Source organism: Drosophila elegans, unplaced genomic scaffold, assembly GCF_018152505.1.
Source record: "Drosophila elegans isolate 14027-0461.03 unplaced genomic scaffold, ASM1815250v1 contig_767, whole genome shotgun sequence".
In the NCBI taxonomy this organism is placed as follows: Eukaryota; Metazoa; Arthropoda; class Insecta; order Diptera; family Drosophilidae; genus Drosophila; species Drosophila elegans.
Genome location: NW_024546120.1, coordinates 2,234,606 through 2,261,470, shown reverse-complemented (window position 1 = coordinate 2,261,470; position 26,865 = coordinate 2,234,606). Strand labels below are relative to the sequence as shown.

The window sequence follows — 26,865 nt, the reverse complement described above, 5'->3', positions numbered from 1 at the left end:
AAAACAGCAAAGTTACAATTTTTTTTAATTTATTTTTTCGATTGTTCCTATGGGAGCTATATGCTATAGTCGTCCGATCCGGCTCGTTCCGACTTATAAACTACCTGCAATAGAAAGACAACTTTTGGGAAAGTTTCATGTAAATAGCTTTAAAACTGAGAGACTAGTTTGCGTAGAAGCGGACGGACAGACGGACGGACAGACGTACAGATGGACAGACGGACGGACGGACAGACGAACATGGCTAGATCGACTCTACTAGTGATGCTAATCAAGAATATATATACTTTATAGGGTCGAAAATGTCTCCTTCACTGCGTTGCAAACTTGTGACTGAAATAATAATACCCTCTGCAAGGGTATACAAAATTATAACTTTGCTGTTCTTAAATTATTCTCTTAGTTCTTCGACATATAGTAATGGTTAACTATTTCAAAATTACGTTTTAAATTTCATCAAAATCGACCGACTATATCATATAGCTCCCATAGGAATAATCGAAAAAAAAACAATAATAATTATAACTTTGCTGTTTTTAAATTTTTCTTTTAGTTCTTCGACATATAGTAATCGATAAATATTTCAGAATAACGGCTTAAATTTCATCAAAATTGGACGACTATACCATATAGCTCCCATAGGAACAATAAAAATATATAAAATAACTATCTAATAATTGAGCTGCAAATCATCACAGCTTCAAGTTTTTAAACACATACGCAAGTAAATCATAATTAATAATAGTTTTTCGTCTGTATATGTGGGCAAGTTTGAAAGTATTACTAAAATTTGTATTAATGTTGTACCAGTGTTTGGTTTGAAAGATAGCAAAGTCCTTGTAATTATTAACGAACATAACAAAATTGTGTCGACACATGAATTTCCATTATCTTCTTGGGCACTTTGCACTATTACTGATGTAGTTTCTGATTCATCTTCATTTTAAAAAACTTCTACAATTTTGTTATCGTAGTTTCCTTTTTTGCTATTCTTGATAAAGCATCTGCTTCATGATTCTCATTCAATATTTTATACTATGTTCTTTCATGTTATGTAGAAAAAAGAATAGGATATGTGTGCATTGTGTCGTCGGACGGACAGACGGACATGGCTAGATCGACTCTCCTAGTGATGCTGATCAAGAATATATATACTTTATAGGGTCGGAGATGTCTCCTTCACTGCGTTGCAAACTTCTGACTGAAATTATAATACCCTCTGCAAGGGAATAAAAACAGCAAAGTTATAATTTTTTTAAATTTATTTTTCCGATTGTTCCTATGGGAGCGTTATGATATAGTCGTCCGATTTTGATGAAATTTAAACCGTAATTCCGAAATACTTAACCATTAATATATGTCGAAGAACTAAAAAAATTAAAAAAAAAGCAAAGTTATAATTTTTTTAAATTTATTTTTCCGATTGTTCCTCTGGGAGCTTTAAGACATAGTCGTCCGATTTTGATGAAATTTAAACCGTAATTCCTAAATATTTAACCATTACTATATGTCGAAAGCTAAAAAAAAAATTAAAAAACAGCAAAGTTATAATATTTTTTTATTTTTTTTCCGATTGTTTCTATGGGAACTATATGATATAGTCGTCCGATCCGTCAGACGGACAGACTCACAAACGGACGGACAGACGCACGGACAGATGGCCGGACAGATAGACATGGATAGATCGACTCTCCTTGTGATGCTGATTAAGAATATATATTCTTTATAGGGTCGGAAATGTCTCCTTCACCACGTTGCAAACTTCTGACTGAAATTATAATACCCTCTACAAGGGTATAAAAACATTGTTTTTATTAGTTACAAAATATTCAAAGTTATCATTTATGTCAATTTGTCGGCCTACATTATCCGGGTTTTTTATAATTCTATACTTACTGAAGTTTATATAAATTTTGTACCAGTGTTTGGTTTGAAAGATAGCATTTGTCATTATTAATGAACATAACAAAATTGTGTCCACACATGAATTTTATAATTATATCTTTTGCTAAACGATCAGTCATGTCACTGTAAATTATTTGTTTAATAGTTTTGTTAAAGTAAGTAAGTAAGTTCGTGTCTTGATTTTTTTCAAATATTAGTTGGTGATTAAAAACAATAAGTCGTTAAGTTATCTGTATGCAATTACCATTATCTTCTTGGGCACTTTGCACTATTACTGATGTAGTTTCTGATTCATCTTCATTTTAAAAAACTTCTACAATTTTGTTATCGTAGTTTCCTTTTTTACTATTCTTGATAAAGCATTTGCTTCATGATTCACATTTAATTTTCCAACGTTGTTTTTTCATACTATGTTCTTTTATGCTATGTAGAAAAAAGTTAAAGTTTTTAATTTTTCAATCGATTCCTTATAGGTGGGATCTCTTACATATATTTTGGCTCATTTTTTTAAGCAAAGAGTCATTGGTTTTGCCAATTTTTAAAGTCTTGTATTTTGGATTTGCTTCATTCCTTAAGATGTAATTATATGCCCTTAAAATTCAGTTTCTCGTTTCTTAATCTCACATTTGCCTAATTGCAATTTAAGATTTGATCTGCGAAGACGTTGAAATACTTTTCTAAGAGATCGGATATGCTCTTACAAAGAGTTTGAAAACGTGACTACGTCGTCCAAATACACAAGACAATAAGTACCTGTTACGCACACACACAGGCACATTAAAAAAAATAAAGTACACTACAGCAGAGCCGGCAATCTGAATTGACAAACGTGCAGTCCTGGCCCAAGCTATGAAGCGATCGAGACAATAAGTAAACAATAACAAATCAATAAGATATTGTTTTAACCATATCTCTGAAAAAGTCATCTGGGGCGTGAAACTTAAAACCTGGAAGGAGGATCGGCGTAGTGGAACTTCATTAGGAGCTGTGAGCGGCGGGGGAACCATCAGAAGGTTTAAGATAATTTAAAAGCTACAAGTCAACGAGGATAAAAGCTGGCGAGCTCTTCGAGGGAAGAATGAACACGAGTATGAGGAACACGAGAACAACAAAAGAGAGGTCAATGGAGACTGTATGTTGATTTTAGGTATATCAACGCCGAGGCGACCAAAGACGCATACCCAATGCTAAGGATAAACTAAATATATAAACCCAGGGAATAAAGATATATAAGTAGCATAAATATAAAAAATGAATTCTGCCAGACTCCCCTTAAAGAAATTAGCCGGCAATTTAAGGCATTCAAGGTGTCTAGGAAGGGCTTTTCCAGTGGAAAGTAATTCCGTTCGGCTTACACTCCGCGTCAGCAACCTTCCAGAGAGCATTTAATCAGGTTATTATGTATACCAAGACGACGTCATCGTGATCAGACACACACTGGGCGAGCTGAACCGGAGCCTGAGAGAGGTCGTTCGACGCCTAAGGCAGGCTAGGCTTTTCAAGAGCGAACTACTGCACCTGGGTCACCGTGTTACAAACTAAGGGATTGGCATTGATCCAAAACAGGTAGCAGCCATAGCCGAGTTGATGCCACCTTCAATCTTCTATTAACTGGTAAATACGTCTTGACTTTGCCCGGATAGAGAAACCACTTAACGGCTTAGTGTGCAACGGCACGAAGTGCAAAAGAGGTCATATCATATTCAAGCCGGACCCTAAAGGCGGGGAGAAGGAATACTCAACGACCAAAAAAGATGTTTGGCAATCGTGTGACGATCTGGCAGCTGAAACTATATCTAGAAGGATACCATTTCAAAGAGGTAACTGAACACATGGTCCTTCAGGAAGGATCGCAAGATGGGCGATATGAGTATAATTGAGTGGAAGCTGATGCACCTTCGAGACAGCCTCTGCCAGATGTGGCAGCATGGAAGCTCTGTTTCCGACGAGAGCCGAGGGAAATTGTCATAAAGGAGAATCACGACTCCCCAGCTGCTGGACAAGTGGAAAGTCGGAAAATATTGCAAGGTTGGCGGCACGGTGCTACTAGCCAGGAATGCATAAAGACCACCGAGCACACGTTCGAAAATGCGAGACATGTGTCAAATACAAGCCTAGCCAGAAGCAGCCAGCTAGAATTATAGGCAACAGTATGCATAGACTTTGTCGGACTATTGACAAGATGGAAGCACGGAAACCATGTGAATAGATAGGTTTTCGTAGTGCCACTCAAACATCAACAGCAGAAACACTTAAAAAAGCACTCCGAGAAAGAATCATTGCCAGGCTCGGATACCCAAAGGTGTTTATAACGCGCAATATACAGTATAGTTTGCCAGCCGTGCATTTAACAAATTCCTTGGCGAGATGGGCACTAAGCAACAATTTACAGCGCTATATACAGAGCAAACCGACCCGTGAAAACTATGACTGCGCGTTTTGCAGCTCAGAACAGGAGGAATTGGGACGAATAGTGGCCGCCAGTTATGTTAGTGGTGAACACAAGTACGTCGGAATCAACACGGTACTCCCCGTGTTTCCTCACGCAGTGTTGAGAGCCTCGGCTGCCCAGCACACTTTACGACAGGGAGACCATCGGCACAGAAAAGCAGACAGAAGAAAGAAGAAGAGAACAAGTAAAAGGAAATCTTTAAAGTTGTGCGCCAGAATGTGGAGCACCATTTCTTCAAAGGCAGAGGAGAGTCGCTGGCCAACAACAATCCGTAGCGTCGACGGACTCTTTACGGAATGCGCAAGCCCACAGCCAGAAGGGATCTCAGTTTTTTCGAGAAAAGAGGGGAGACGGTACAGCTCGAGAGCTTTACTCTAGCATACCAATGCTGAAAAAAACGAAAATTACGTGCACACACACAGGCACAATAAAAAAAAAATAAAATACACTACAGCAGAGCCCGCAATTTGAATTGACAGAGGGCAGGAAATGGCATACATGCAGTCCTGGCCAAAACTATGAAGCGAACGAGCCAATAATTAAACAATAACAAATCAATAAGATATTGTTTTAACCATATCTCTGAAAAAGTCATCTGGGGCATGAAACATAAAACCTGGAAGGAGGATCGGCGTAGTGGAACTTCATTAGGAGCTGTGAGCGGCGGGGGAACCATCAGAAGGATTAGGATAATTTAAAAGTTAAAGGTCAACGAGGATAAAAGGCGAGCTCTTCGAGGAAAGAATGAACACAAGTATGAGGAACACGCGAACAACAAGAGAGAGAGGAGGAACGGTTCTCTTTGTTGTTTCCGAGGTAAGAGAAGAATTCCAGGAGTTGAATAGCTTCCCACAAACAAAAGCAAGCAGTAACGAAAGCAGGGGCCTAGGTTGCCAAAAACGCGGCGATTCGCCTGTAGTAACGGTAGGGCGGCAGGAGAGTATGGTGACGTGTGAACAGAAAGAGACAGAAAGAGTCCGATAGAGAGGGCAACAAAAAAAGCGTAGAAGTGCCGGGTGCAAAAAAAAAGTATTTGGACAGGTCGAACGGTAAAACCGTGGACTTTAAGCCAGGATTCAAGGATACACCGATAACAAACGGTCAACAGGCCTACTTAAGCAGGCCGAGCGCATGAATCTAGATCAGTCGTTTATTACCAGTTAACAATTACCAATTACAATTGACAACAATTACAATTGACAACATTCATCATCCTATTTTCCGACTCTCTTGGATGATTTCTTTTGATCAGATTTTTGTGATAAATCTCTTAGGCCGAGGTTTGTTTATTGATCATTGAACCAAAGCCAAGTGCAAGTAGTGAGCAGTGAATTATAAGTTCGACACATAACAAATTTTTAATATTGAATAAGTGAAATAAAATATTAAATAGTTTTTTAATTAATTCACAAATGAGACATTTAATTAGCGCCCAACGTGGGGCCGCGCGTTAATATACTCTAAGACGAGGTTTTAAAATAAATACAAAAACATTTTAAAGTTAAAAAGGAATTAGTGCGGTCAAAAAATCGGATGAAACCGACGAAAACTAAAAAAGTTTGTATTGATCAAAAAGGTGGAAATTAGTTAATGAAATAATCCCCACATAACTCACATAATTACAAATAACAAGAAAGGAAGCAAACTTCGGCAAGCCGAAGTTCATATACCCTTGCAGCTATTGCAAAAATTAAATATTACTGAAAACTCTAAAATTATGATTTACTTGCGTATATGTTTATAAACATTGAAGCTATGATGATTTACAGCTCAATTATTCGATTGTTCCTATGGCAGCTATATGATATCGATTTCCGCTCCTAATAAAACTAAAAGCGTAGTTCTGAGTTGTTAAATTATTAATAAGTTAAAATGAATAAAAAAAAATAGAAAAGAACCATTTTCTAAAAATTTATTTTTAATTATTATTTTTATTGTTCCCAGGAATCAACCTTGCTAAGAGATGTGCATCAAATGCACTACTTTTAAAATAACTTAATATATAAAGTTTGAAAAAAGTTTAATAACATGTTTAAAGGTGTGTTTTTCCCTATCATTAAATTATGTCGGACGTCTTTTTTGTTGGCACTCATTTTAAAACGCCAAACACGCTTGAACGAAGGATCGGCTTCTAAACATACTTTTTGCAATTTCGGCAAAGATTTCCTTTCTTTAAGGTGTAAACTTCAAATTGATATTCGTTCTTTTAGGGTAAACTCTAAGCATTTCTTTAACTTAACAATAAACTTTGTCACTCAGAAAACTGAAGCCATGCAACAAATGATACATAGTACAAAGCATAAAAAAAGTCCCGTAACAAATGGGAATACAGATCAGATAAGTCAACACTTTCACTCAAGTATATCAAAATAATAATACACTTATTAATATTTAAGTTTTTTCTAATTTGTGATCAAACTATAAGAAAATATTTTTGTTTTTTGTTAATAAAGTGTTATGATAAATGGAGAAAACTAAATGTTATAAATCCTTATGTTGTTTATTTATTAAAAATTAGGCACTTTTGATGTAAGAGTGAACTACGTGGTGTAGTATAATTTTTGTGGCACGACATATATTTTTTAATAGCCTGATTTCATTGACGCATTAAAACGCATTTAGCCTAATGCGCATTTATCTACACAGGGAATCCCATAAGGCTAAGTGCCGCATTTAAAATAAATGCGATTAAAAACCATTCGCCCCGAACGTTTTTAGGAAAAATACTGGAAAATAGTTTTTTCGACCTTTTGGTTTTAATCAAAGCCGGTTCTATACCATTTGGGATCCATATCTAACTGGAAAGTTTGCCGTACGTACGATTATATGCAGTGTTTTCGTACAGTTCACGCAAGTTTCGGTATGATTGATAGGGTTTTTGGGATTTGGCTAGCTGAAATTCTTTCTTGTTTAATTTAATTTACTTCCAAATTATTTATTACAATTTAAGATTAAAGACTCATTTTACATATGGGGCGTATTCAGATGTTTTTTTTTACGATAGTTTTGCTGAACGCGTATGAACATTGATCATGATGCAAAAATTATTCCATTATGATCAGCAAAAAGGAGCGTAATATAGTATGCTACCTTTTCTTGATACATACATAGCTGCTAGCCTATATCGATGGTGTAAATATCGATAAGAATAAATAGAAAAATCAGAATGTAAACAGAATGAAGAAATAACAAAAATAAAAACAAACAAAACAAGAAAGGAAGCAAACTTCGGCAAAAATTAAATATTCTTGTAGACATTAAAATTCTGATTTACTTGCGTGTATGTTTAAAAGCATTAAAGCTATGATGATACCGTTTTCCGATTTTAATAAAATTAAAAGCGTAATTCTGAACTGTCAAATAATTAAATAATCAAAAAGAATTTATAAAAAAAATTACAAAATAAAAAAGTTACATTTTGTAATGTTTTAATGGGAGCTGTATGATATAGTCGTTCGATTTTAATGAAATTTAAACCGTAATTCTGAAATATTTAACCATTACAATATGTCGAAGAACTACAAAAAAATGTAAAAACAGCAAAGCTATAATTTTTAAATTTAGTTTTCCGATTGTTCCTATGGGAGCTAAATGCTATAATTGTCCGACCCGGCTCGTTCCGACTTAAATACTACCTGCAATAGAAAGACAACTTTTGAGAAAGTTTCATGCAGATAGCGGATAGATAGATAGATAGATAGACGGACAGACGGACAGACTGACAAACGGACGGACAGACTGACAAACGGACGGACAGACTGACAAACGGACGGACAGACGGACATGGCTAGATCGGCTCTCCTAGTGATGCTGATCAAGAATATATATACTTTATAAGGTCGGAGTAGTCTTCACTGCTTTGCAAACTTTTGAGTGAAATTATAATATCCTCTGCAAGGGTATAACAAACAACAATAAATTAATCTTGATCACTGATTACAAATCCATTAGTGATCAGTGATCATGTTGTTCTGCTGAATACGCCCATTCGCTCTTACAAATCAAAAAAATGAGGTTTGGGTCTGCAGTTAGAAAAAAGAACCCATAGGATTACAGAAGTTTGGGCACCAGAAACCTGAATAAGAAGAAACTGGAAAAAATATTTCCTTTTAGTTAATCTGCAGTTCAAATCATTTCAGAATCACTAAAGCTTTGTCTTGAGACAAAAAACTTTAGAGTCTGTTAACCTGTGCTTTCTGCAGCACCACTTTACACATTCACAAAATGCACTACCAGAAATACACAAAAAAAATTACAAAGTAAAAAAATGTCACAAATGTACAAGTAAGTACATTTTAAATAAAACGCCGCTTGCATTTTAAAAAATTCTGTTTTAAAGACTAAAACATAATACCGGGCATGTTTATCTGTCTTTCCGGTCATCACTTTTAGTTAAGGTATAGTTGAACGAGGCAACTATCTACATAAAGTGCAAAAACAATCTTGACAGCAGGACGAATGCGATTGCGACGTTCCCCATCTGTATCAGGAGGAGAAGTGCTGTAATATTTTGTTTGTTTTGGTAAGATCGGTTTGGATTGAACCGGCGTAATTATTGATTTATATTTTAAGAATCTTAGGCACAAGCCATCATAGAGTATCTTCATTTGTAGATATACACTGAGTTACCGAAATGGCTTAAGTGATGCAAATGGACTAGTAAAAAAAAGGAAAAACTTTAGGAGACTGAGAATTCAAATATTCGCAATTGTCAAAAGTTGACTTTTCTTTAAAAAAAAAATTAACTTTAGGTAAGTCTTAAGGACTCTCTGTTTGCTTAAAAATAATACCTTTTACTAGATATGCCAATAATTTAAAAGTTTCTTATAATGTACTTTATTAATGTACTTCGTTTTCCTAATAAAGGGTTATTCTCACCTGATATTGTGTTCCTTGCTGTGACGCAGCCTGATACTTTTCCCATTTCGCCATTACATCACACACTTTCTCCTCCGGGAGAAGACTCCTTTCCGAGTTTCCTATAACTTCATAAATAGAATATCCTTTGGCGTTATTTTGAAGTCCAATTTTTTTCTTGATAATTTCCAATACATCACTCGCTGTAGAGCTTGGATGAAACTCAATTGAATAATATTGCCCATCCATAAAATAAAATTTTGAATAGCAAGGTCTGCGATTAGTAGTACACAAAATTTCTTCGCTGCTTGGGGTCCACTGACGACGCCTTGTGCCTTGGGTTCTAAAAAAACACTTTTTTAAATTAAAAAGTAAGAAAGGTTTTAGATGTTTATAATCACATTTTACTTTTTGGTTTAGTTTTATAATACACTAGCCTACGCTTCTTTCTTTTTTTATGTGGGCCATTCTAAATATTTTTGTACCCTTGCAGAGGGTAGTATAATTTTAGTCTCTATAAAGTGTATGTATTCTTGATCAACATCACTAGCCATGTCCGTCTGTTTGTCCGTCTGTCCGTCCGTTTCTACGCAAACTAGTTTCTCAGTTTTAAAGCTATCTGCATAAAACTTTTCCAAAAGTTGTCTTTCTTTAGTAGGCAGTACATAAGTCGAAACGAGCGTATGCGTATGCTTGCTATTATAGTCTCCTGCAGCTATAAAGCGATCTCCAAGTAAGTTGTAAAAATCCATGAATTGTCCTAGACGTGTGATTTCTTCTTTTGGGGGTCTTCTTTGTTGGCAGGGCAGTGAAAGTCTCCACAAACTACACAGACTGATCGAAAGTCCCGGTGTGTCCATACTCCAGACAGTTTGTGCAATGGGCCGTTCATTTTATGTGACTCTTCCACTGTAATTCTTCGGGCTCGATTCCTTTTAATACAGCTTGCAAAAGCCTTTGCTGATTTTTAGTTGACGTGTAGTAGTTATTCTTAGCTTCCTCGAGGTATTTGGACTTAGCTCGGAAATGCTCTTCCGATTTGGCCTGAGGTTTGTTTCGTGAATATTTCCTTTAGTGAGCGGAACAACATGAAAATTTCCGTCCCCGTCCAGGGCGTTTGAGCTTTTCTCCCTTGTGTAAATTGGTGAGGGCTTTGGTTTATTGGCCAGGTTCTGGACAAATTTCAGGTAGGAGGGCAAATCTGTTGTCGTTACATTTCCCGGGTAATTCGTCTTCTCTTTGGACACGGTTTATTTTTGGTTTATAACCGACCGCGGTGTCTTCCGGCTGAGCTTACCCTTAATTTAGATGTAGCGAACCAGTCAGTCTGTATGGCCAGGCCCGCTTGCTGAATATTGTTTCGTTTTGTTTAGTTGCATATGTTTTTGTTGCCGTTATATTTGGCGCTGCGGTTGACGACATCGCAGTCAGTTCCGCGATAAGAGCTGTTACACTGAGAACTCCATGCCGTAGGAGAAGGTGTACGAGTAAGTAGACAGGGTGAACCGGACCGAGCTCTCCGGCTATCGACCGTCACTAGAGCCAAGTACCCTTGGTAGACGTTTTTTGCCCTTCGCTATCACGCATTGATATATACGCATCAAAGCTCTTTATTTATTCGCTATACCCTAGTTTAGTTTTTTTTTATTCATTTTTCTTTAAAACATCCACTTTCTTTAAGTTTCGATTTCCGTCCTTTTTCAAACAAGCACGGATCTTGTTCAGTCGGGTTGAAGTTCGATTTTCCTTAACTTTGCTGTGAGCTTGCAGATTTTTTTGATTCATTTAAAGGAATTTCTCCAAGAACTTCATATATTTGATCCAATAGGCGCACCGGATTCTAATTTTTCTAACCCCACCATTCAGGTACGCCGTAACTACGCCCATGTCACACTTTGCAGAGAGTACTGCCAAAGGTAGGAAAGACGTAAATCTAGCTACAGGTGCATAGGTCTCAAAGAAATCCTCTCCTGACTTCTGTGCGTAGTTCTTCGCACACTCCTCTTCAATACTGGCAAAGTTACTTTTTTGTAGTTCAAGTGTTTTGTACATTCCACATAAGATTAATTGCGCTTGAGTTGTCGCCATGGTTGAAGACCAAAAAACCTTTTTGTTTAATTAATTAATATAATTAAATAAAGAGCTTCTTTTGTGGTTTCCGACACCGCCACATATTCCGCTTCTGTGCTTCTTAGTGCGATGGATTTCAGCACAAGAAATGGCAGTACCACGTCACATAAATGTGTATCCGTTGTATGAGCTACGATAGCTTTTGCATATTTTATCCTCTGGTCAACTGTTGATTGCAAATTGCGAAAAATTTGCTTGAGGGCTGATAAATGCTCACTGTGAGGGTTGACATTTCTGTTCGATACTGAGCGCCAAAGTGTTCCCTCTTCCAGATTTTCCAGCATTTTTCATTACTTCGGCTATACCTTTCAGATCCGTTATTCGTATTTTTTTGATTTTGACCGACTTGCTTCATCGCAGCAGATCTAACAAACAGAAGATCTAACTGCAAAGAAAGAAATCCACTTGGTGTTCGAGTTCATAAGCGACACTTTGCAGACTAAGTGTAGAATATCTGGGCGTGACGACAAAACAATATACCTCAGTGAATCAATTATCGACAGAAACTCCTTCACGTCAACTTTGTTGCAATTTTCGCTGGCGTTGGAAGTTTGTTTCCAACGGTTTTGGCACAGTCCGGCATTCACTTATGCCAAACTCCCTCAAAAAGCTATTGATGTGATCCCGCTGACCCATTAGAACAGCCCCTGTATCAACCTCGCGCTCGATCTCAAGTCCAAAAAAATTTTAAATCGACCACATTAAAATAAGATGAGATTGCTCTTTTAGTTTTAACTACCTCACTAAGTCTTGAACACGCCACCAGGAAATCGTCGATGTGTACGGCTGTTACATTGATGCTCTTCTCTTCAGTGGTCTTTACGTGTAAGCATGGCTAACTTACACACGCCTTGTAGCCCATCTTGTTAAAAATATTATCCAACTTTGTATTCCAGACACGACCGGCTTGTTTTAAGCCGTACTAGGTTTTTTTCAGCTTAAGTACTCTTGACGCTACCAGCATTTTGGTAGCTTTATTTTTTTAAATATTAACTCGTAAGTTTAATCGTTATAATCTATATTTATTTTGAGCTTCAATATTGTGGGAGAACGACAATGATAATGTCTTTTCTTTAGATCCAACGAGCAACAAAAAAAAGAGCCGCAATCGGTATATATATGTCAAAAAGGGAACAACGACAAGAGCAAGAGAGCGAGAGAGGGATGTTAATGCCGGCAGCTGGAGTTTACAGTGATCACATTGCAATAGATAACAACCGATTGTTTACATTTAAATTTAGCTATAAAGATTTGTCTGCTCTCAACATACTCCCCCCCTTGAAAGTGTCCCTTTCAACCGCATCCATCTATAGGCAGAAGGCTTAGCTTGTTCACTGCTTTTCGAATGTTGCCAGAAGAAGTCTTAGGTCTGCCACGCGAGATACGCCATCCTTTCCTGGAATTAGGCCGACCACTCGGGCCAGTGATTAACGCATTGGTGGAAGGTTCTCATCCTTGAAGGGGACCAGCAGGGTCAGATATTCCTCACGCCAACGAGCCCAAAAGATTTGCTGAAGATGGGTCACACATTGCCAGCCGTCCAAACGATTATAGCTTAAGGCACTTAAATCAGGCTCCGTCTCAGCAGGCACACAAAGAAGAAAGTGAGCAGGAGTCAAAACGTCTAAAGCGCCAGGGCTTTCTGAAATCGAAACTAACGGCAGAGAATTGACGATTGCAAAAATCGGACACTTTAAAGTCCGCAGTTCCTGAAATCTGTGCAATATTACTGCTGCCTCCCACAAACCTCCAAAATGGGGCGATCGAGGAGGAATGAAGCGCCAGTCAATATTTTCAGCCAGACAAAATTGACTAACAGCAGCAGATTGAGTGTCGCTCAAAACTCATCGAACTAGCTCCTGCAATTCATTTTTTGCGCCTACAAGTAAGTGGCGTTATCGCTCCAAATTTGAATAGACTTGCCTGGCGTAGCAATGAATCGCTTTAGCGCAACGAGAAACGAGCTGGTTGTTAGGTCTTGAAGAAGCTCTAAATGCACTGCCTTTGTTGTTAAGCAAATCAAAACTGAGATGTAGCACTTTACTGACGGCCTGCTGCCACACTAACTTCACATGCTCGGGATCCTGCAAGTCGTTCCTTCGGGAGCCTACCATGATGTGTTCAATCAATTTTGGCTGAGCCCGGAAGCATTTAATGCATTTACTGACAGCTCTTGCGACGCTCTTCGACCCTCCAATGGGCCAAAACTGCAAACGCAAACTGGAAAGCAAGGTACGGGGTCCGGCGTGCAGCTGCCGTTCATGAAAGCTTTGAATGATAGCCACTGTGATAGGATGGTGCTTATTCAAAATTATTGGGTGTTGAGCGTCGTATAACGCAGAGCCCATAAAGACGACGACGGTAAATACATTTTGAAACGTATCGAAAAACTCGTTGCATGGCAGGAAAAGAATTTATATACTTTCAGTTCGTTGTGTAATCCAAATAAGCAGAATTGACCAGCAATACGTTCCTTCGTAGCTCATTAATTGGTTTTTGGAGGAAACAAGAGGCAGGCTAATTATCTTGACTTTGACTAAGAAAGGTTGGACCAAAGTCTGGATTAAAGAACCTAATCAACAGTTGCTCCCCTAGAAATAATGTCAGCAGAATTGTGATCTGTGGAAATATACCGCCGTTCCATGCTGCCTGTTATATCCTGAATAGAAGCCACACGGATGGCGAGAAATACATTAATTTTTGAAGGATCCTCTTTAATCCAAGGCAAAACCACGGTTGAATCACTCCAACAAAAGTACCTTCCATCGAAACATCCAATCTGCTTAACTGTACTCATAAGTTGAGACAACAATAACGCTCCAGACAATTCCAGCTTTGGCACGGTAATTTTTGATTTCAAGCACAACAAGTGACTAATTCCCTCAATAGACTTGGAGTCAATGTGAAGCTCGTAGAAATTGGCAACAGTTGGTAGGATGGAACGCTTACTGGGTTTTGAACTTTGGAGTAGCGATAACAATGAAAATAATAAATAGTCAGTAGATGGATATCATGCATTGGTGGAAGTTAGGCGCACCCATACGGTCACACCAATACATCTTGCTGATGTCTCCAGTAAGAGCAACTTTGTATGAACGAAACCTAATCAAAATTTCAAAGACTTTTGGTTGAATAACTGGGCCTGCTACATCCGATCCGTCAAAAACCACAAGTAGTTTGGTTGTTGAACTGTCCTCCTTGATAACGCAGTGATATGGGTGATTAAGAACAAAATACTTGTGAATAAATGTGAATACTGCTCTTTAAGGTGAGGTTGACGAAGTAGTTTGTGGTCCATGTTCAAAAATCTACGGTGAGCTTGCGCCTAAGTAAATGGATTTGGAACTAAATGGCAGATCAACGAGTATTCATCTGTAGTTAATCTGACAAACGCGTCGGCAAAATGGTTTTTTTTCCAATTAAAAGGTCTATTTGTTGAGGCTTGCGAAAAAAAGCGATCCGTTTGTTGTACATTTGGCGGAATATTCCAATTCTCTATGTTCAGGCTTGATGAGGCAGATAATAACGCCGAATAGTCAGATGCCTGAGATTTTAAACAAATATCGACGGTATATCCTTCAGTCAGAACCCTTTTCTCACCGACTCCCGAAACCAGAGATGCTGAGCGAGTCCTGTGCGAAACGAGAAGTTAGAAGATGCAACTGGGACCCTGAATCAAGCAATGCCCTGCATGGAATAAATGAACCGGAACGTCTTTTTACGAGTACAACAGCAGTTCGTAATATGCGTAATATCAGAAGCTGGGCCTTGAACAACTAGAGAGGTAGCTGGCTGAGAACTGGAGGCGTTAACTTCAGAAATATTGGCAGAATCAGTTTCAGTTTTAAGCTACGAAGAGATTATATAAATGCAGTAATGTGTGGTGCCTATTTCCACAAACGCGGCTATTTGCGCTTGTAGAAGCATAGAGACAGCTTCTTGATCTCAGCATGCCGCAACAAGGGAGATTAATGTTCAAACGTAGGACATAGAAGAATGGGATGCTCAGACGCAATGCAAAATGCACATGGTTACTCTGGTAGGCAACACACGATCTCCTGCTATTAATAAAGCTACTTCTACTATTATTTTCCACCTGACAATTTGAGTTATAACTCCCCATAGAATCTTGAAGGTTCTCCAGTTTTCGGTACCTATTCTCCAAAACTTTATAGAATTCCGTCGCCGAGGGTATTTTGTCCAATCTCCTGAGCTGATCACAACGAATCTAAAGCCCGCATGTGTGAGTTGATTTTATCCGAAAACTCCCGGAGTTAATTTGCCGCCAAAGAAGCCACCCTTTTGAGGCCAAGTATCTCTTTGATGTGGGACTGGAAAACACGACGTTTTTTAGAATACCGTTTGTTAAGCAGAACTAAAGTCACTGAATAGTTGGCTGACGATATATCCAATGACTTTTTGGCATCCAGAGCTGGGCTAAGAAAACAGGAACGTAAGTGCTGCGGCTTTTCGATGTTGGTTAACTCGGGGTCCTTATCAATAATTGTGTAGAACATGGACATGAAAATTGCGTACTCAGTATATCCTCCAGAAAAAGATGGCAAATTTAGTTGGGAACACGAGAACGATTAGACATCATAAAGGATGATGAATCATCATTGAGCATGATAGAGTTCGTTGAATGTTCACCTTTCCGTTTTTGAATGTGACCTTTCAATCGCAACTCAAGAAGTAACGCCATTTCATAACATTCATTTCGACAGGGTTGACCAATTTCATTAAAATCGAAAGACTCTAGTAAGTCTTGATTACGGTTATAAGTGGTTTTAATTTGATTAATTAGATGTAAGCGGACATCCGAATCGATAAGACTGATTGATCCAATTTTGTCAGGAATTAATCTTTTCAGGAACTAATGGCAACCGAGGCAAATCAGCATTCCACATTTTTTTTTTAAATTTAAAATTATCTGAACGTTATGTGATCTGAAACTTTTTCAGCAGACCGTACGTGCAGGCGCCAATTAACGCATTGAAGTTTGTCCGTATGTATGTATGTGTTTGCAGCTAAGCCGTTTCAAAACTGCGTTAAGGACGACGTGCAAAATAACGGAGTCTGCGTTTGATGAACAAAGTTGATCCAATAATTTGCAAATCACTGGATGTTATCAACTATATTGCAAAACAATTTAAGCTTGAGCTCCAAAATTTTTCTCAAATTACACTTTAAAAAATATACGTGCACATATCGACTTTTTTCATCTATCATGGTGAAAAATATTTGCTCCCACCTTTTGATGCTTTGTTTATGGGCCCGCATCCGTCACTTTGGAAAATCTCCAACACATCTCTAGCTCCTGTTTCAGATAGCTTCAAATGGCACTTATTTTTCAATTGCGTTACGCATTTTACATCGCCTGTTTTAGTAGAATCCAATGCTAACCCACGAACCATCGCTTTGCTGCGCTATTTCATTAAATCGTCGCATTTACTGAAACAGCACATCTCAATAGTTTGTAGCTCGCACAAATGCAGACCGCAAACATTAATTTCCTTAAGAATCATACCATTTTGGTAAATGTTCATTGTTCCTATGACAGCTTTATGATATCGTTTTCCGATTTCAATCAAATTAAAAGCTTTATTCTTAACGATTTAATTTTAAATAAGTAAGAAAAGTACCATTTAAAAAGAAAAAAATTGTTTATATTTTTTATTGTTTGCATGGAAGCTATATGATATTGTCGTCCGATTTTGATGACATTTGTATTTGTATTTATTATAAAATTTCATCCTAACGCTACAAGTTTTGAACTTATAAGTTTATGCGCTAGTCACTAAGTGTTGCAAATATTTAATTGTTATATTATACTTAAAACTAATTTTCATAAAAACTAACCTAAGTCGCCTTCTATTTTTACTTTAATTTACGTAATAGTGTTTTTAAGGTGTGTGAATAATTTTATCTTGAACTCCGTGGCACTGCTAATATTTTTAAGATGGTTTGGGAGCTATACAAGTAAGATTGTTTGCTCTTCTAGAGGATGTAAATTGAAGTTTTTCGAAAAGATACGAAGGTTCTTTTTGGAAAATAATTTTTTGCAGAAAAATTAAGTTTCGCATCTTTACCCATTCATTTAGCGAGATATCGAATATTTTTAGCGAAAATTCGGATACGTGATCTCTATGTGGTTGGTTGAATATATACCTGGCTATGCAATTAAATAGAACTTTAATTTTGTTTTTACTGGTAGTGTCACAGTTTGAAAAAACTTCTACTCCACAAAATAGCGCTGGAACAATGCAGGTTTTAGCTATTAGTAAACGTATATAGATGGGCAGGCAATTTTTAGTTACGGATAATGTCATTATTATGCCATATGTTTTCCCTACAGACTTTGTAATATGATCATTCCAGGTAAGAGTTCTGTTGAATGTAAAACCTAAGTTTACAGCTGTATCAACGTACTCAAGTGGCGCGCTATTCATACTCAGTGGCTGCAAATTGTTAAAAATTATCTTTCTTTTACTTATGACAAGACATTTTGATTTTGATGGGTTGATCCCAAGTCCATTGTTGCCGGCTCATTCATTAACACGTTTAAGTTCTCTGATACAAACATCTATACATTCATTTTTTCTTCTTAAAGGACAACTCACATACATTTGGACATCATCAGCATACAAGTGTACATTACATTCAGATAACGCATTGGGAAGATCATTAACATATAAGGTAAACAAAAGGGGACCAAGCACAGACCCTTGGGGTACACCACGATTAATATTTTCATATGAAGACGAAACGCTAGACAGTACAACAGATTGACGTAGTTTTGCACAAAGGACATTATGGCTTACTGTATCGAAGGTCTTACTATAGTCCAGTAAAACTAAGAGTGTAACATTGTTTTCGTCTATTTGTTCCCTTATGTCGTCTGCAATTTTTAAAATAGCTGAGGTACAGCTTCTGTTTTTCCTAAAACCAGACTGATTATTAGTAAGCATTGCATTGTCGGACATAAATTTATTAATTTGATCAGCCATGAGATTCTCAAATACCTTTGATAGGTATGGTAAAATGGAGATAGGTCTGAACTCATTATTTGATTTAGGAATCGGAATTATTTTTGCCGCTTTCCAACAGTCCGGATAAGTAGATTTTGTCAGTACAGTATTAAAGGTATAGGTTATGTATGCAAGGATTTTTGGCAGCAGAATTTTTATGAATTTAGGGTTTAATTTTTATGAATTTAGGCAGTTAAACCGTAATTCTCCTATGGGAGCTATATAATATAGTCGTCCGATCCGGCTCGTTCCGACTGATATACTACCTGCGATAGAAAGATAACTTTTGGGAAAGTTTCATGCAGATAGCTTTGAAACTGAGAGACTAGTTTGCGTAGAAACGGACGGACAGACGGACGGACAGACGGATGGACATATGGACAGACGGACGGACAGATGGACAGACGGACATGGCTAGATCGATTCGCCTAGTGATGCTGATCAAGAATATATATACTCTATAGTCGGAAATGTCTCCATCACTGCGTTGCAAACTTCTGACTGAAATTATAACACCCTCTGCAAGGGTATAAATATTAATATAATTTCTTTTATGGCCACAAGTATAGGTAGATAAACAAAACAAACAATATATGAGGGATCCAAATTTTAGTGAAAGAATTTTAAGAGTGGTCTCAACGACTCCGATTACTATCTACGAGTTAGAAAATGTATATACATATTTCAAAGTATAATTTAGAATTCTCACCATTACTAAAAAAAACTAGTATTTCAATAGTATACAGAAATAATTCATATCCATATTATAATGGAGTGGAGTGAATTATAGAAGGAGCTAAATAAATTAAAAAAGCGATTTCGATAAATCATATAAATCGTTAACGCAAAATAGAACAACACAACAAACCACTATAAATAAACATGTGAATATATTAGTAAATCGCTTCAACAATGCGCGTATACTAATACATGAGCAAAGAGATCGACTAGATAAAAATAGTTGGTCTGAAGTATCGAAATTTCTGAACAGACATCGATCGAATTTAATAAATATGAAAGGAAGGCCTAATTTAAATATTTCAATACCAACAATCCTGTACACCCCTTTGAAGGTAGAAACCATTGACGAATTGGAATCATCAGATCTACCAGAAGCCGATCCGCTACATGTAGAAGAATCTGAACTTGACTGTCCAGAAATAGAAGAGAAAGATTTGCATAATCTTACAATTCCAGAAGTACTTTTTCAATCTGAATTATCAGATCAGGAACCAGTTGATTTCGATTGCGAACAACTACAAATATTAAAAACGCCGGACGATACTGTTGCCCAACGGGCATATATTAAAGATATAGCAAGTGCTATCCCAGAATGCAACGGACAAAAAATCAATCTTCAAAGATTTATCACAGCCTTGAAATTAGTAAACCTAACTAAAGGCACATTTGAAGAGATAGCTGTTGAAGTCATAAAATAAAAAATAGTGGGTTCAACTTGGTATAAAGTGCAAAATGAATCTACTATAAACGGAATTATTAAAAAATTACAAGACACAATTATCGGCGAAACATCCGATGTAATTAAAGCAAAAATGTCAAAAACAACTCATAAAGGAAAAACAGCGGAAAAATTTACGAATGAAATTGACAACCTACGGAACCTACTTGAAGCTTCGTATATTGATGAAGGATTAGTCGCTAAACAGGCAGACAAATTCAGCACAAAAGAGGCTATAAACACAATGGTCAAAATTGTGAGCATGGCCGACTTAATACAATACTTGAGGCAGGCCACTTCTCATCAATGAATGAGGCCGTCGCAAAGCACTACAGAAATGTCGGGTAATGCTAACGCAATACTATTTGCCCCTGTTACAGCCGGTCATTAAAAGGAAGCTTCTAACAGCATTTTAGTTGAAACGATGGTTCATTTATTTATATTTAAAATATATTCTGGATTATAAAGAGCTTTAAAAAATCTTTTTCTCTTCTCGAGGCTCGTGCTGCAATTAGTTTTCGATAGTTGTCTCTCTTCCTGGATGCACATAAATTGATGTTAAAATGCATCGTTATTTTCATTGATAATTTTGTAGAAAAGAAATATTAAGAATTAAATTTCAAATTGCTGTTCTGGGACGGTAACATTCCCCCAACGTAAACAGCTACAAGGGTATACTTTGATTTCGGTAAAACGGCTAGTACAGCTATTTTTGTTGATGGACAGACCATAAGTACGTGTTGATTTTTTATTGAAGCAGATCGGACTTGACCATCTTTAGCTGTGGTTACTTCTGTAATATGTCCCTTGGGCCAAAGGTTTCTTAGAAGATTTTCGGCTACTATAATTACTGTAATTATATTTAATGTCTCCAACGGCCAGCGACGATCGTTTTGAGAACCATACTTTATGACAAGTTTCCCGAAGTCAATGTTCCTTAACTCCTAAAATTTGTCTCATTGTCCGATAACATTGCCTTTGGTGTCCCACGGCGGGACATAAAGTAAGTTAGGTACATTACACATAAGCTAGTGTCAAGGTTATAGGTTATTTCTATGGGCACGTAGAGTGAGGCAGTACGGCCTACGGTTACCAGTATAGGCCCAAAAAAATCAACTCCAGTGTATGTAAATGACCTTTCGAAACAAGCGATTATGGAATTGCAGAATTATTCTTCCATCTTTGACACGATTTTCGAAACGATTTGTATACGATTTGCAACTGAGTGATAAAGTATAGACTATGTAGTATATAGTGCAATCGTGAAGCATATGGTGGTTATTCTCGTGAAAGCATTTTACAATAGGATATGTGATCTGATAATGCTGTGGCAATACGATCTGGTCTCTCTTTTGATTTATGGAATCCGCCCGGACTTGAGTACGCATTATTCCCGCATGCGCTTTCCCGGAAATAAGGTTTTTGCCTAAGTAAGTTGCTCAATCAAAAGGTGTCTTGCTATTTTTGCAGCTTTGCATCTAGCTTGAAGAACTGCGACGTATAATCAGAAAGTAGCAGTTGCCTTGTACAAGCGCTTCCAATCCGAAAACAATCAACGTTTAACTGTATCGCTTTTACGCTGGTCCTTCTTATTCCGAATAAAGTTCTTCGGATTTCGTCAAAGTCAGCATTTCGAAAGGTGCATACATCGGGTTCTTTTGGCCATTGGTCCCTTGACTGTCGGAGAAAGTGTGGCCCACTTACCCATTCTTCAGGGTTGGGCTTGGAAATAAATTTTGTGGCCATATCTGCTACATTCAGCTTAGTTGGAGCCCATTGCCACTGACTGGCATTCTTAGTCTCCATGATTTCTCCAACACGGTGCATTGCAAAGGCGTCAAAATTTCAGCCATGGATTAACAGTCCTTGAGTCCGTCTAACATATGTGTTAATCAGCCTTTATGTTACGTGTGTTACGGACTTTCTGAGATAAGCGCGTGCCATTCAAAGCGGCGAGTAGTTCCATTCGAGGATTGGAAGTGGCTTAAAAGGGGCCACTTTGCTTTTTGCTGCGACCAATTTTATAGTGATGTCATCCACCTCGAAAATAGCAGACGGCTGCATATCCGAATTAGCTGGCATCCACAAAGGTGTGTAGTTCGGTGAAGTCTGCGATATGGAGTAATGGCGAGTAATGTCTGTGTAAATTTGAAAAAATATTTAGACATGTCAGTTTTCACATACCAAGAATTTTCTCTGCATCTCCGAGCTCCTTTGCCGGTTGTAGGGTAATCAAATCACCCAGCAAATGCTTCAGAACTTCGGGGGAGTAACATGCCCAATTCCTTATATTAAAGCCTACTGCGACGTGTACGTCCCGAACATTGCTTCAGTTTCTCCGGCCAACTCCGGTCTATGTAGTCGTCGACAAAGTGTGTCTTAATAATAGCTGTCAAATATTCTTGGAACTCTGGTTTCTCTGTTAAACCATTTAAATCGCTGAACCTGCTTTCTGAATACGAATTTGGTGGAACATTTCCGCAATGTAACCGCAAACGGCTATTTTCCCAACCTGAAACGCCATTAAAACTTCAGTGAGCAAAATGTCGGGTCCCGTGATCATGAAATCGTTCAGTGACCTTCCGTGAGGTTTAGCTGCTGCATCCCATACAAGCCCAACCTTTTCTGACTTTTTTGGGTAGAGAGTGATAAATATCAGAAGGTACCAAACGCGCTCATGCTGTTTAGTCATTTCGGCGGTAGACATCTCGACTGCGTTACCCATCTCTAGTAAATTGTTGATCTGCAGCTTAATCTTTTCACACAAGTCAGGTTCCAAGGATGTTTTTGATTTCAGACAGTCCAATCTTTTCATCGCACTTTTAACGCTTTCTAGTAAAATAGGAGACCAACTTGATAGTCGCCATCAACTTTTGTGCAAGTACTATCCAATATTTGTAGGACTTTTTCGTCAACGATGAAACGAAAAGAAACAGTTGTATCGATTTCTTCCCAATTACATTGACAGTGGTGCATAGAGAATGCGGTCTTGGCGTTGCCGGAGCCTTGTAGTCCCCAACCCAATATACACTTCGACGCAATGAGATCGTACTACTTTCCTTCCCGTAATTTGCGAGAAACAGCAAGTTTCAAATTATTATTATTTAATCAGAAGCATTGGTTCAGCATTTGAATAAGGTGCGGGTATTTGGCGGTTAACTCACTTACGCTTACAGTTTGATATGGTAGGCCCAAATTTTCGACGGTGTGAACGCTATTTAGTATGATTTTTGAACGTCTGCTCCTGAGATCCGAATATTAAAGCGCACAGAGTTCCTTTCCATTCTGGTGGTTTTATTAGTCCACTGGATACATATTGTGTCAAGAGTGCCGCATAAGTTAAAGCGCTTGAAGAATGCTTCGTAAATGAGTGTCACCGAAGATCTTTTATGGGCACAATTCGAAAATATTGCTTTCCGTCAGGGGACTTGGCTTGGTGAGATGTAACGACATTGTTAATCTGGCTACCTTTATGGAGCAGATGATGAGGTCTTGATTCACATCCTCCGATCCCACACGGCCTAATTGAGAAGAATCATCTTCCATGGACTTTAGGGCTCTTAAAGCACAGTCGAATGTCATGAACAATTAGCTGTTTTTCCTCATAGGGGGGATTACAAAACCTTTCACACTGTGCGATTTGATCCTGTGTACTTTGGCATTTGAAGCAAGGCGTTTTCTCAGAGCTGTAAACGTGTGGAGGTTCATCCGATTCGGAGTGTTGTCGTCGTCCGATGTTGTAGCTGGTATGAGTGTGTACGTTATTTGGTTTTGAGTACGGCGTTAAAACCAATATGGAGGCTGCTGTGGCGATCTTGTATAACCAATCACTAAAAGCATTTACGTTTCCAATGGATCCGATCAGTGAGTCCAGCCTGGATACTGTTTATGGATATTCTCCTTGCTTTTTTGATCAGGCGATCCAAAATTTGATCAGGGCGGCCGAAAAACGTCTTTTATGTGCCTATGACCTCGGGGACAATTGTTGGCAAGAAAAGCTTGTCTCTCACTAGATTGTACGCCTTTCCTTTAAGACATCTTTGGAGGCATAACATGTTCTCCACATTCGAGAAGACAGCCACAGAGGTGCTGTTCTCAAAAGCGTTTATAAAGGTGGGCCACTCGTCTGGATTTCCGTTAAAGGGTGGTAAATCTGCTGGAAGCATTTGGCGCACTGATAGCTGAGCACTGGTTGGACCCATATTGGTAGGTGGCAACGTCATGTTCGCGCCACACTGCTATGCAAGTATTTCATACTTTTCCTGGATATATTTTTGATCAGCTTCCCGTTTTTCCTCTAACATCTGTAACATAAGAACATTAGGGGATGTATTGATGATTGCTCTTGTGGTGTCTACATCTTTAATAGCGTTGTTACAGGGTCGATCTTTTTTTGCAAACCCCATATAGGGCATTATTGTAATCGCGATTGAACATTTTCGTTCTTGTAATTGATTTCACAATTGATCTTTTCTTTGACCTGTTAGGGGAAATGTATTTACTTTCGCTAGCTATGCCCCTACTCACAGCTTTAGTGGTCAGTTTGATTCAGTTAGTTTTATCACGTAAGCGATACACATCTAGACGGCATCATGTGTTGAGAAGGATTTTTTTGTGGAACTATCGTACTCTTATCTACGCACATTTCACATTTTTGCATACACATACAAGGCTTGAAAACCAACGGTAGTTCGATCAGTATTTTGAATTTTGTATGTATATACATGTATATAGTACAACTGCACTCTGTCTTTTCCCTTTGCTACCGCGGCACTGTACCGTTCTTATATAATTAAACCAATTTGGAGTCACTGTATCAGTAGAAAATTAATGATTTTCTTTGTAACCCCCAAACTTAACTTAACTGCTGTATATTAGCAGTATATTTATACCCTTGCAGAGGGTATTATAATTTCAGTCAGAAGTAGGCAACGCACTGAAGGAGGCATTCCGTAGGGGCGGAGTATATATAATCTTGATCAGTCCATCTAGCCATGTCCGTCTGTCCGTCCGTCTGTCAGTCTGTCCGTCCGTTTCTACGCAAACTAGAGTCTCAGTTTTAAAGCTAGAGTAGTCTTTCTATTGCAGGTAGTATATAAGTCGAAACGGGTCGAATTTTTTTTTAGTTATTCGACATTCAGTTATGGTTAAATATTTTAGAATTACGGTTTAAATTTCATCAAAATCGGACGTCTAGAATATAAAGCTTCCATGGAAACAATAAATATATTAAAACAAAAAATCCTTTTAAATGTTTCTTTTCTATTTTGTATTTTTTTTTTAAATTCTTTTTGACTTTTTAATAATTGACAGTTCAGATTTACCATTTTATTTTATTTATTTTATTTTATTGTTATATCTTTCGTATATATATATATATATATATATAAAATAAAATAAATAAATTAAATATTAATTTATTAAATGAATTAAAATAATTGAATTTTTGCAATAGCTGCAAAGGTATATGAACTTCGGCTTGCCGAAGTTTACTTCTTTTCTTGTTTTTCTTCTTTTCGCTATAATTGCATACGCAGAACTTTGTCGTTCAATACACGTATAGTAAGATTTTTCAGGAATGTTATAGCCGGCCATTAAAACATAGCTTCTAACAGCATTTGAGTTAAAACGATGGTTCATCAACCTACCTGTATAAGCCAAAATATGGAGTCTGGCAAAGTTTGATATTATTTGGAATAAATAATTGTTATTAGTATATATAGCTTGTTAGTTGCTCGATAGTTAGCAGGGTGCTCATCACAAACAATTCCGTACTCACACACATACGCAAACGATACGAAACCCACCCTTAAAATGGCCACGCGCTGGGACAATCGCCGAGAGTGAGCAAGAGGACGATATTATCATGAAAAAGTGAATAGAAAGCTTGCAGGAAGCGTAAATTTGGAGCTAACGACACTTCTTGCGTAGCGGCCGATTGGCGCTGATCATGGTTTTCATAGACGCACTTTTTGGGCAGCGGCTAATTGGCGCTGATTGTGGATTTCACAGATGGCACTTCTGGTCTACGCGGACCAGGACGGAATTTCCATGGATACCGGCAGGTTGGCATTATACCAAAATCTCAGCGAATCCCATGGAGACCAGTACGGAATTTGGTTCGACAGCGACCGATTGGCACTGTACCAAGATCTCAGCGAATCCCAAAGAATCGAGTCTATCTATCCAGACATAGATAACCTAAAATTTAAGTGGCAAAAATCAAGCAATTCCAGCTCAGAGAAATATTTATAAGTCCAGCCACGAAAACTAAGTCACGTGATCATACGCCACGTGAGACATTTCTAGATGTATGTCAATTTACAAGAGAGTGCGAGCCGAACCAAGTTACTATATATGCATGTCGAGAAAGAGCTAAAGAAAAACGCGAGGCCCGCAGAGAGCAACTCACTCACCGTTCGCTTCCCACAACCACATTCGTCTACCGAAAGCCCATTTATTGTAAATAGTCGAAGATAACATAAAATATATTCTTTGACTCAATTTGTCTTTGAGCCTCCGGTTTTGGGCGTTGTTAATTATTAATTAATTATTAATTATTAATTACCAACTAAACTTATGTATTTCCAGAGGTAACACAAGAGGACGACCACGACTGCTTTATAGCGAGGCAGGATCACTTCCAAAAAGAAAGTTGGCAACGGAACTGGCCGAAAATCAGAAAATAATACAAATCTCATTGTGCATGCAACAACAGTTCCAGTGAAAAGGTCTAACATGAAATTTACAGCTTTTGTTTTGAAAACAAGAAACTGTCACCCAGTCACGATCTCGCCATTTTATTTGTAAAATAAGAGATACTAAATTATACGCTATTGTGACATTAACAAAAGCTTAAATATATCTTTAAAGTTTGATTTATTAATCCAAATCCAAACATAGGTATGGTGTTGAATTAAAACGTTTAATTCCTGAGTTTGAGTGGACTGTATTATTTTTATTTTTAACCAGACGGTTTCTGCGTGTCCGACATGTTTGGCTGTAGTCTTATCACTAAAAAATCTCAAGAGTGT

At 37.8% G+C, this 26,865-nt stretch overlaps 1 protein-coding gene across 5 annotated transcripts in view; it reads right to left on the bottom strand.

The window, feature by feature from the left end:
* Positions 1 to 26,865, bottom strand: part of LOC108136797 (myosin-I heavy chain) — a 1,412,760-nt gene that overhangs the window by 242,290 nt on the left and 1,143,605 nt on the right. For 3 of the 5 annotated variants that reach the window (XM_041710095.1, XM_041710097.1, XM_041710098.1), the window contains one exon: positions 9,236 to 9,568. The exons of 1 other annotated variant lie outside the window; for it this stretch is intronic. In XM_041710095.1, coding sequence (XP_041566029.1) covers positions 9,236 to 9,568 — 333 coding nt within the window. Of the gene's footprint in view, positions 1 to 9,235; positions 9,569 to 26,865 lie in introns of those variants that run through there. One more of the 5 variants, XM_041710099.1, reaches the window with a different exon arrangement.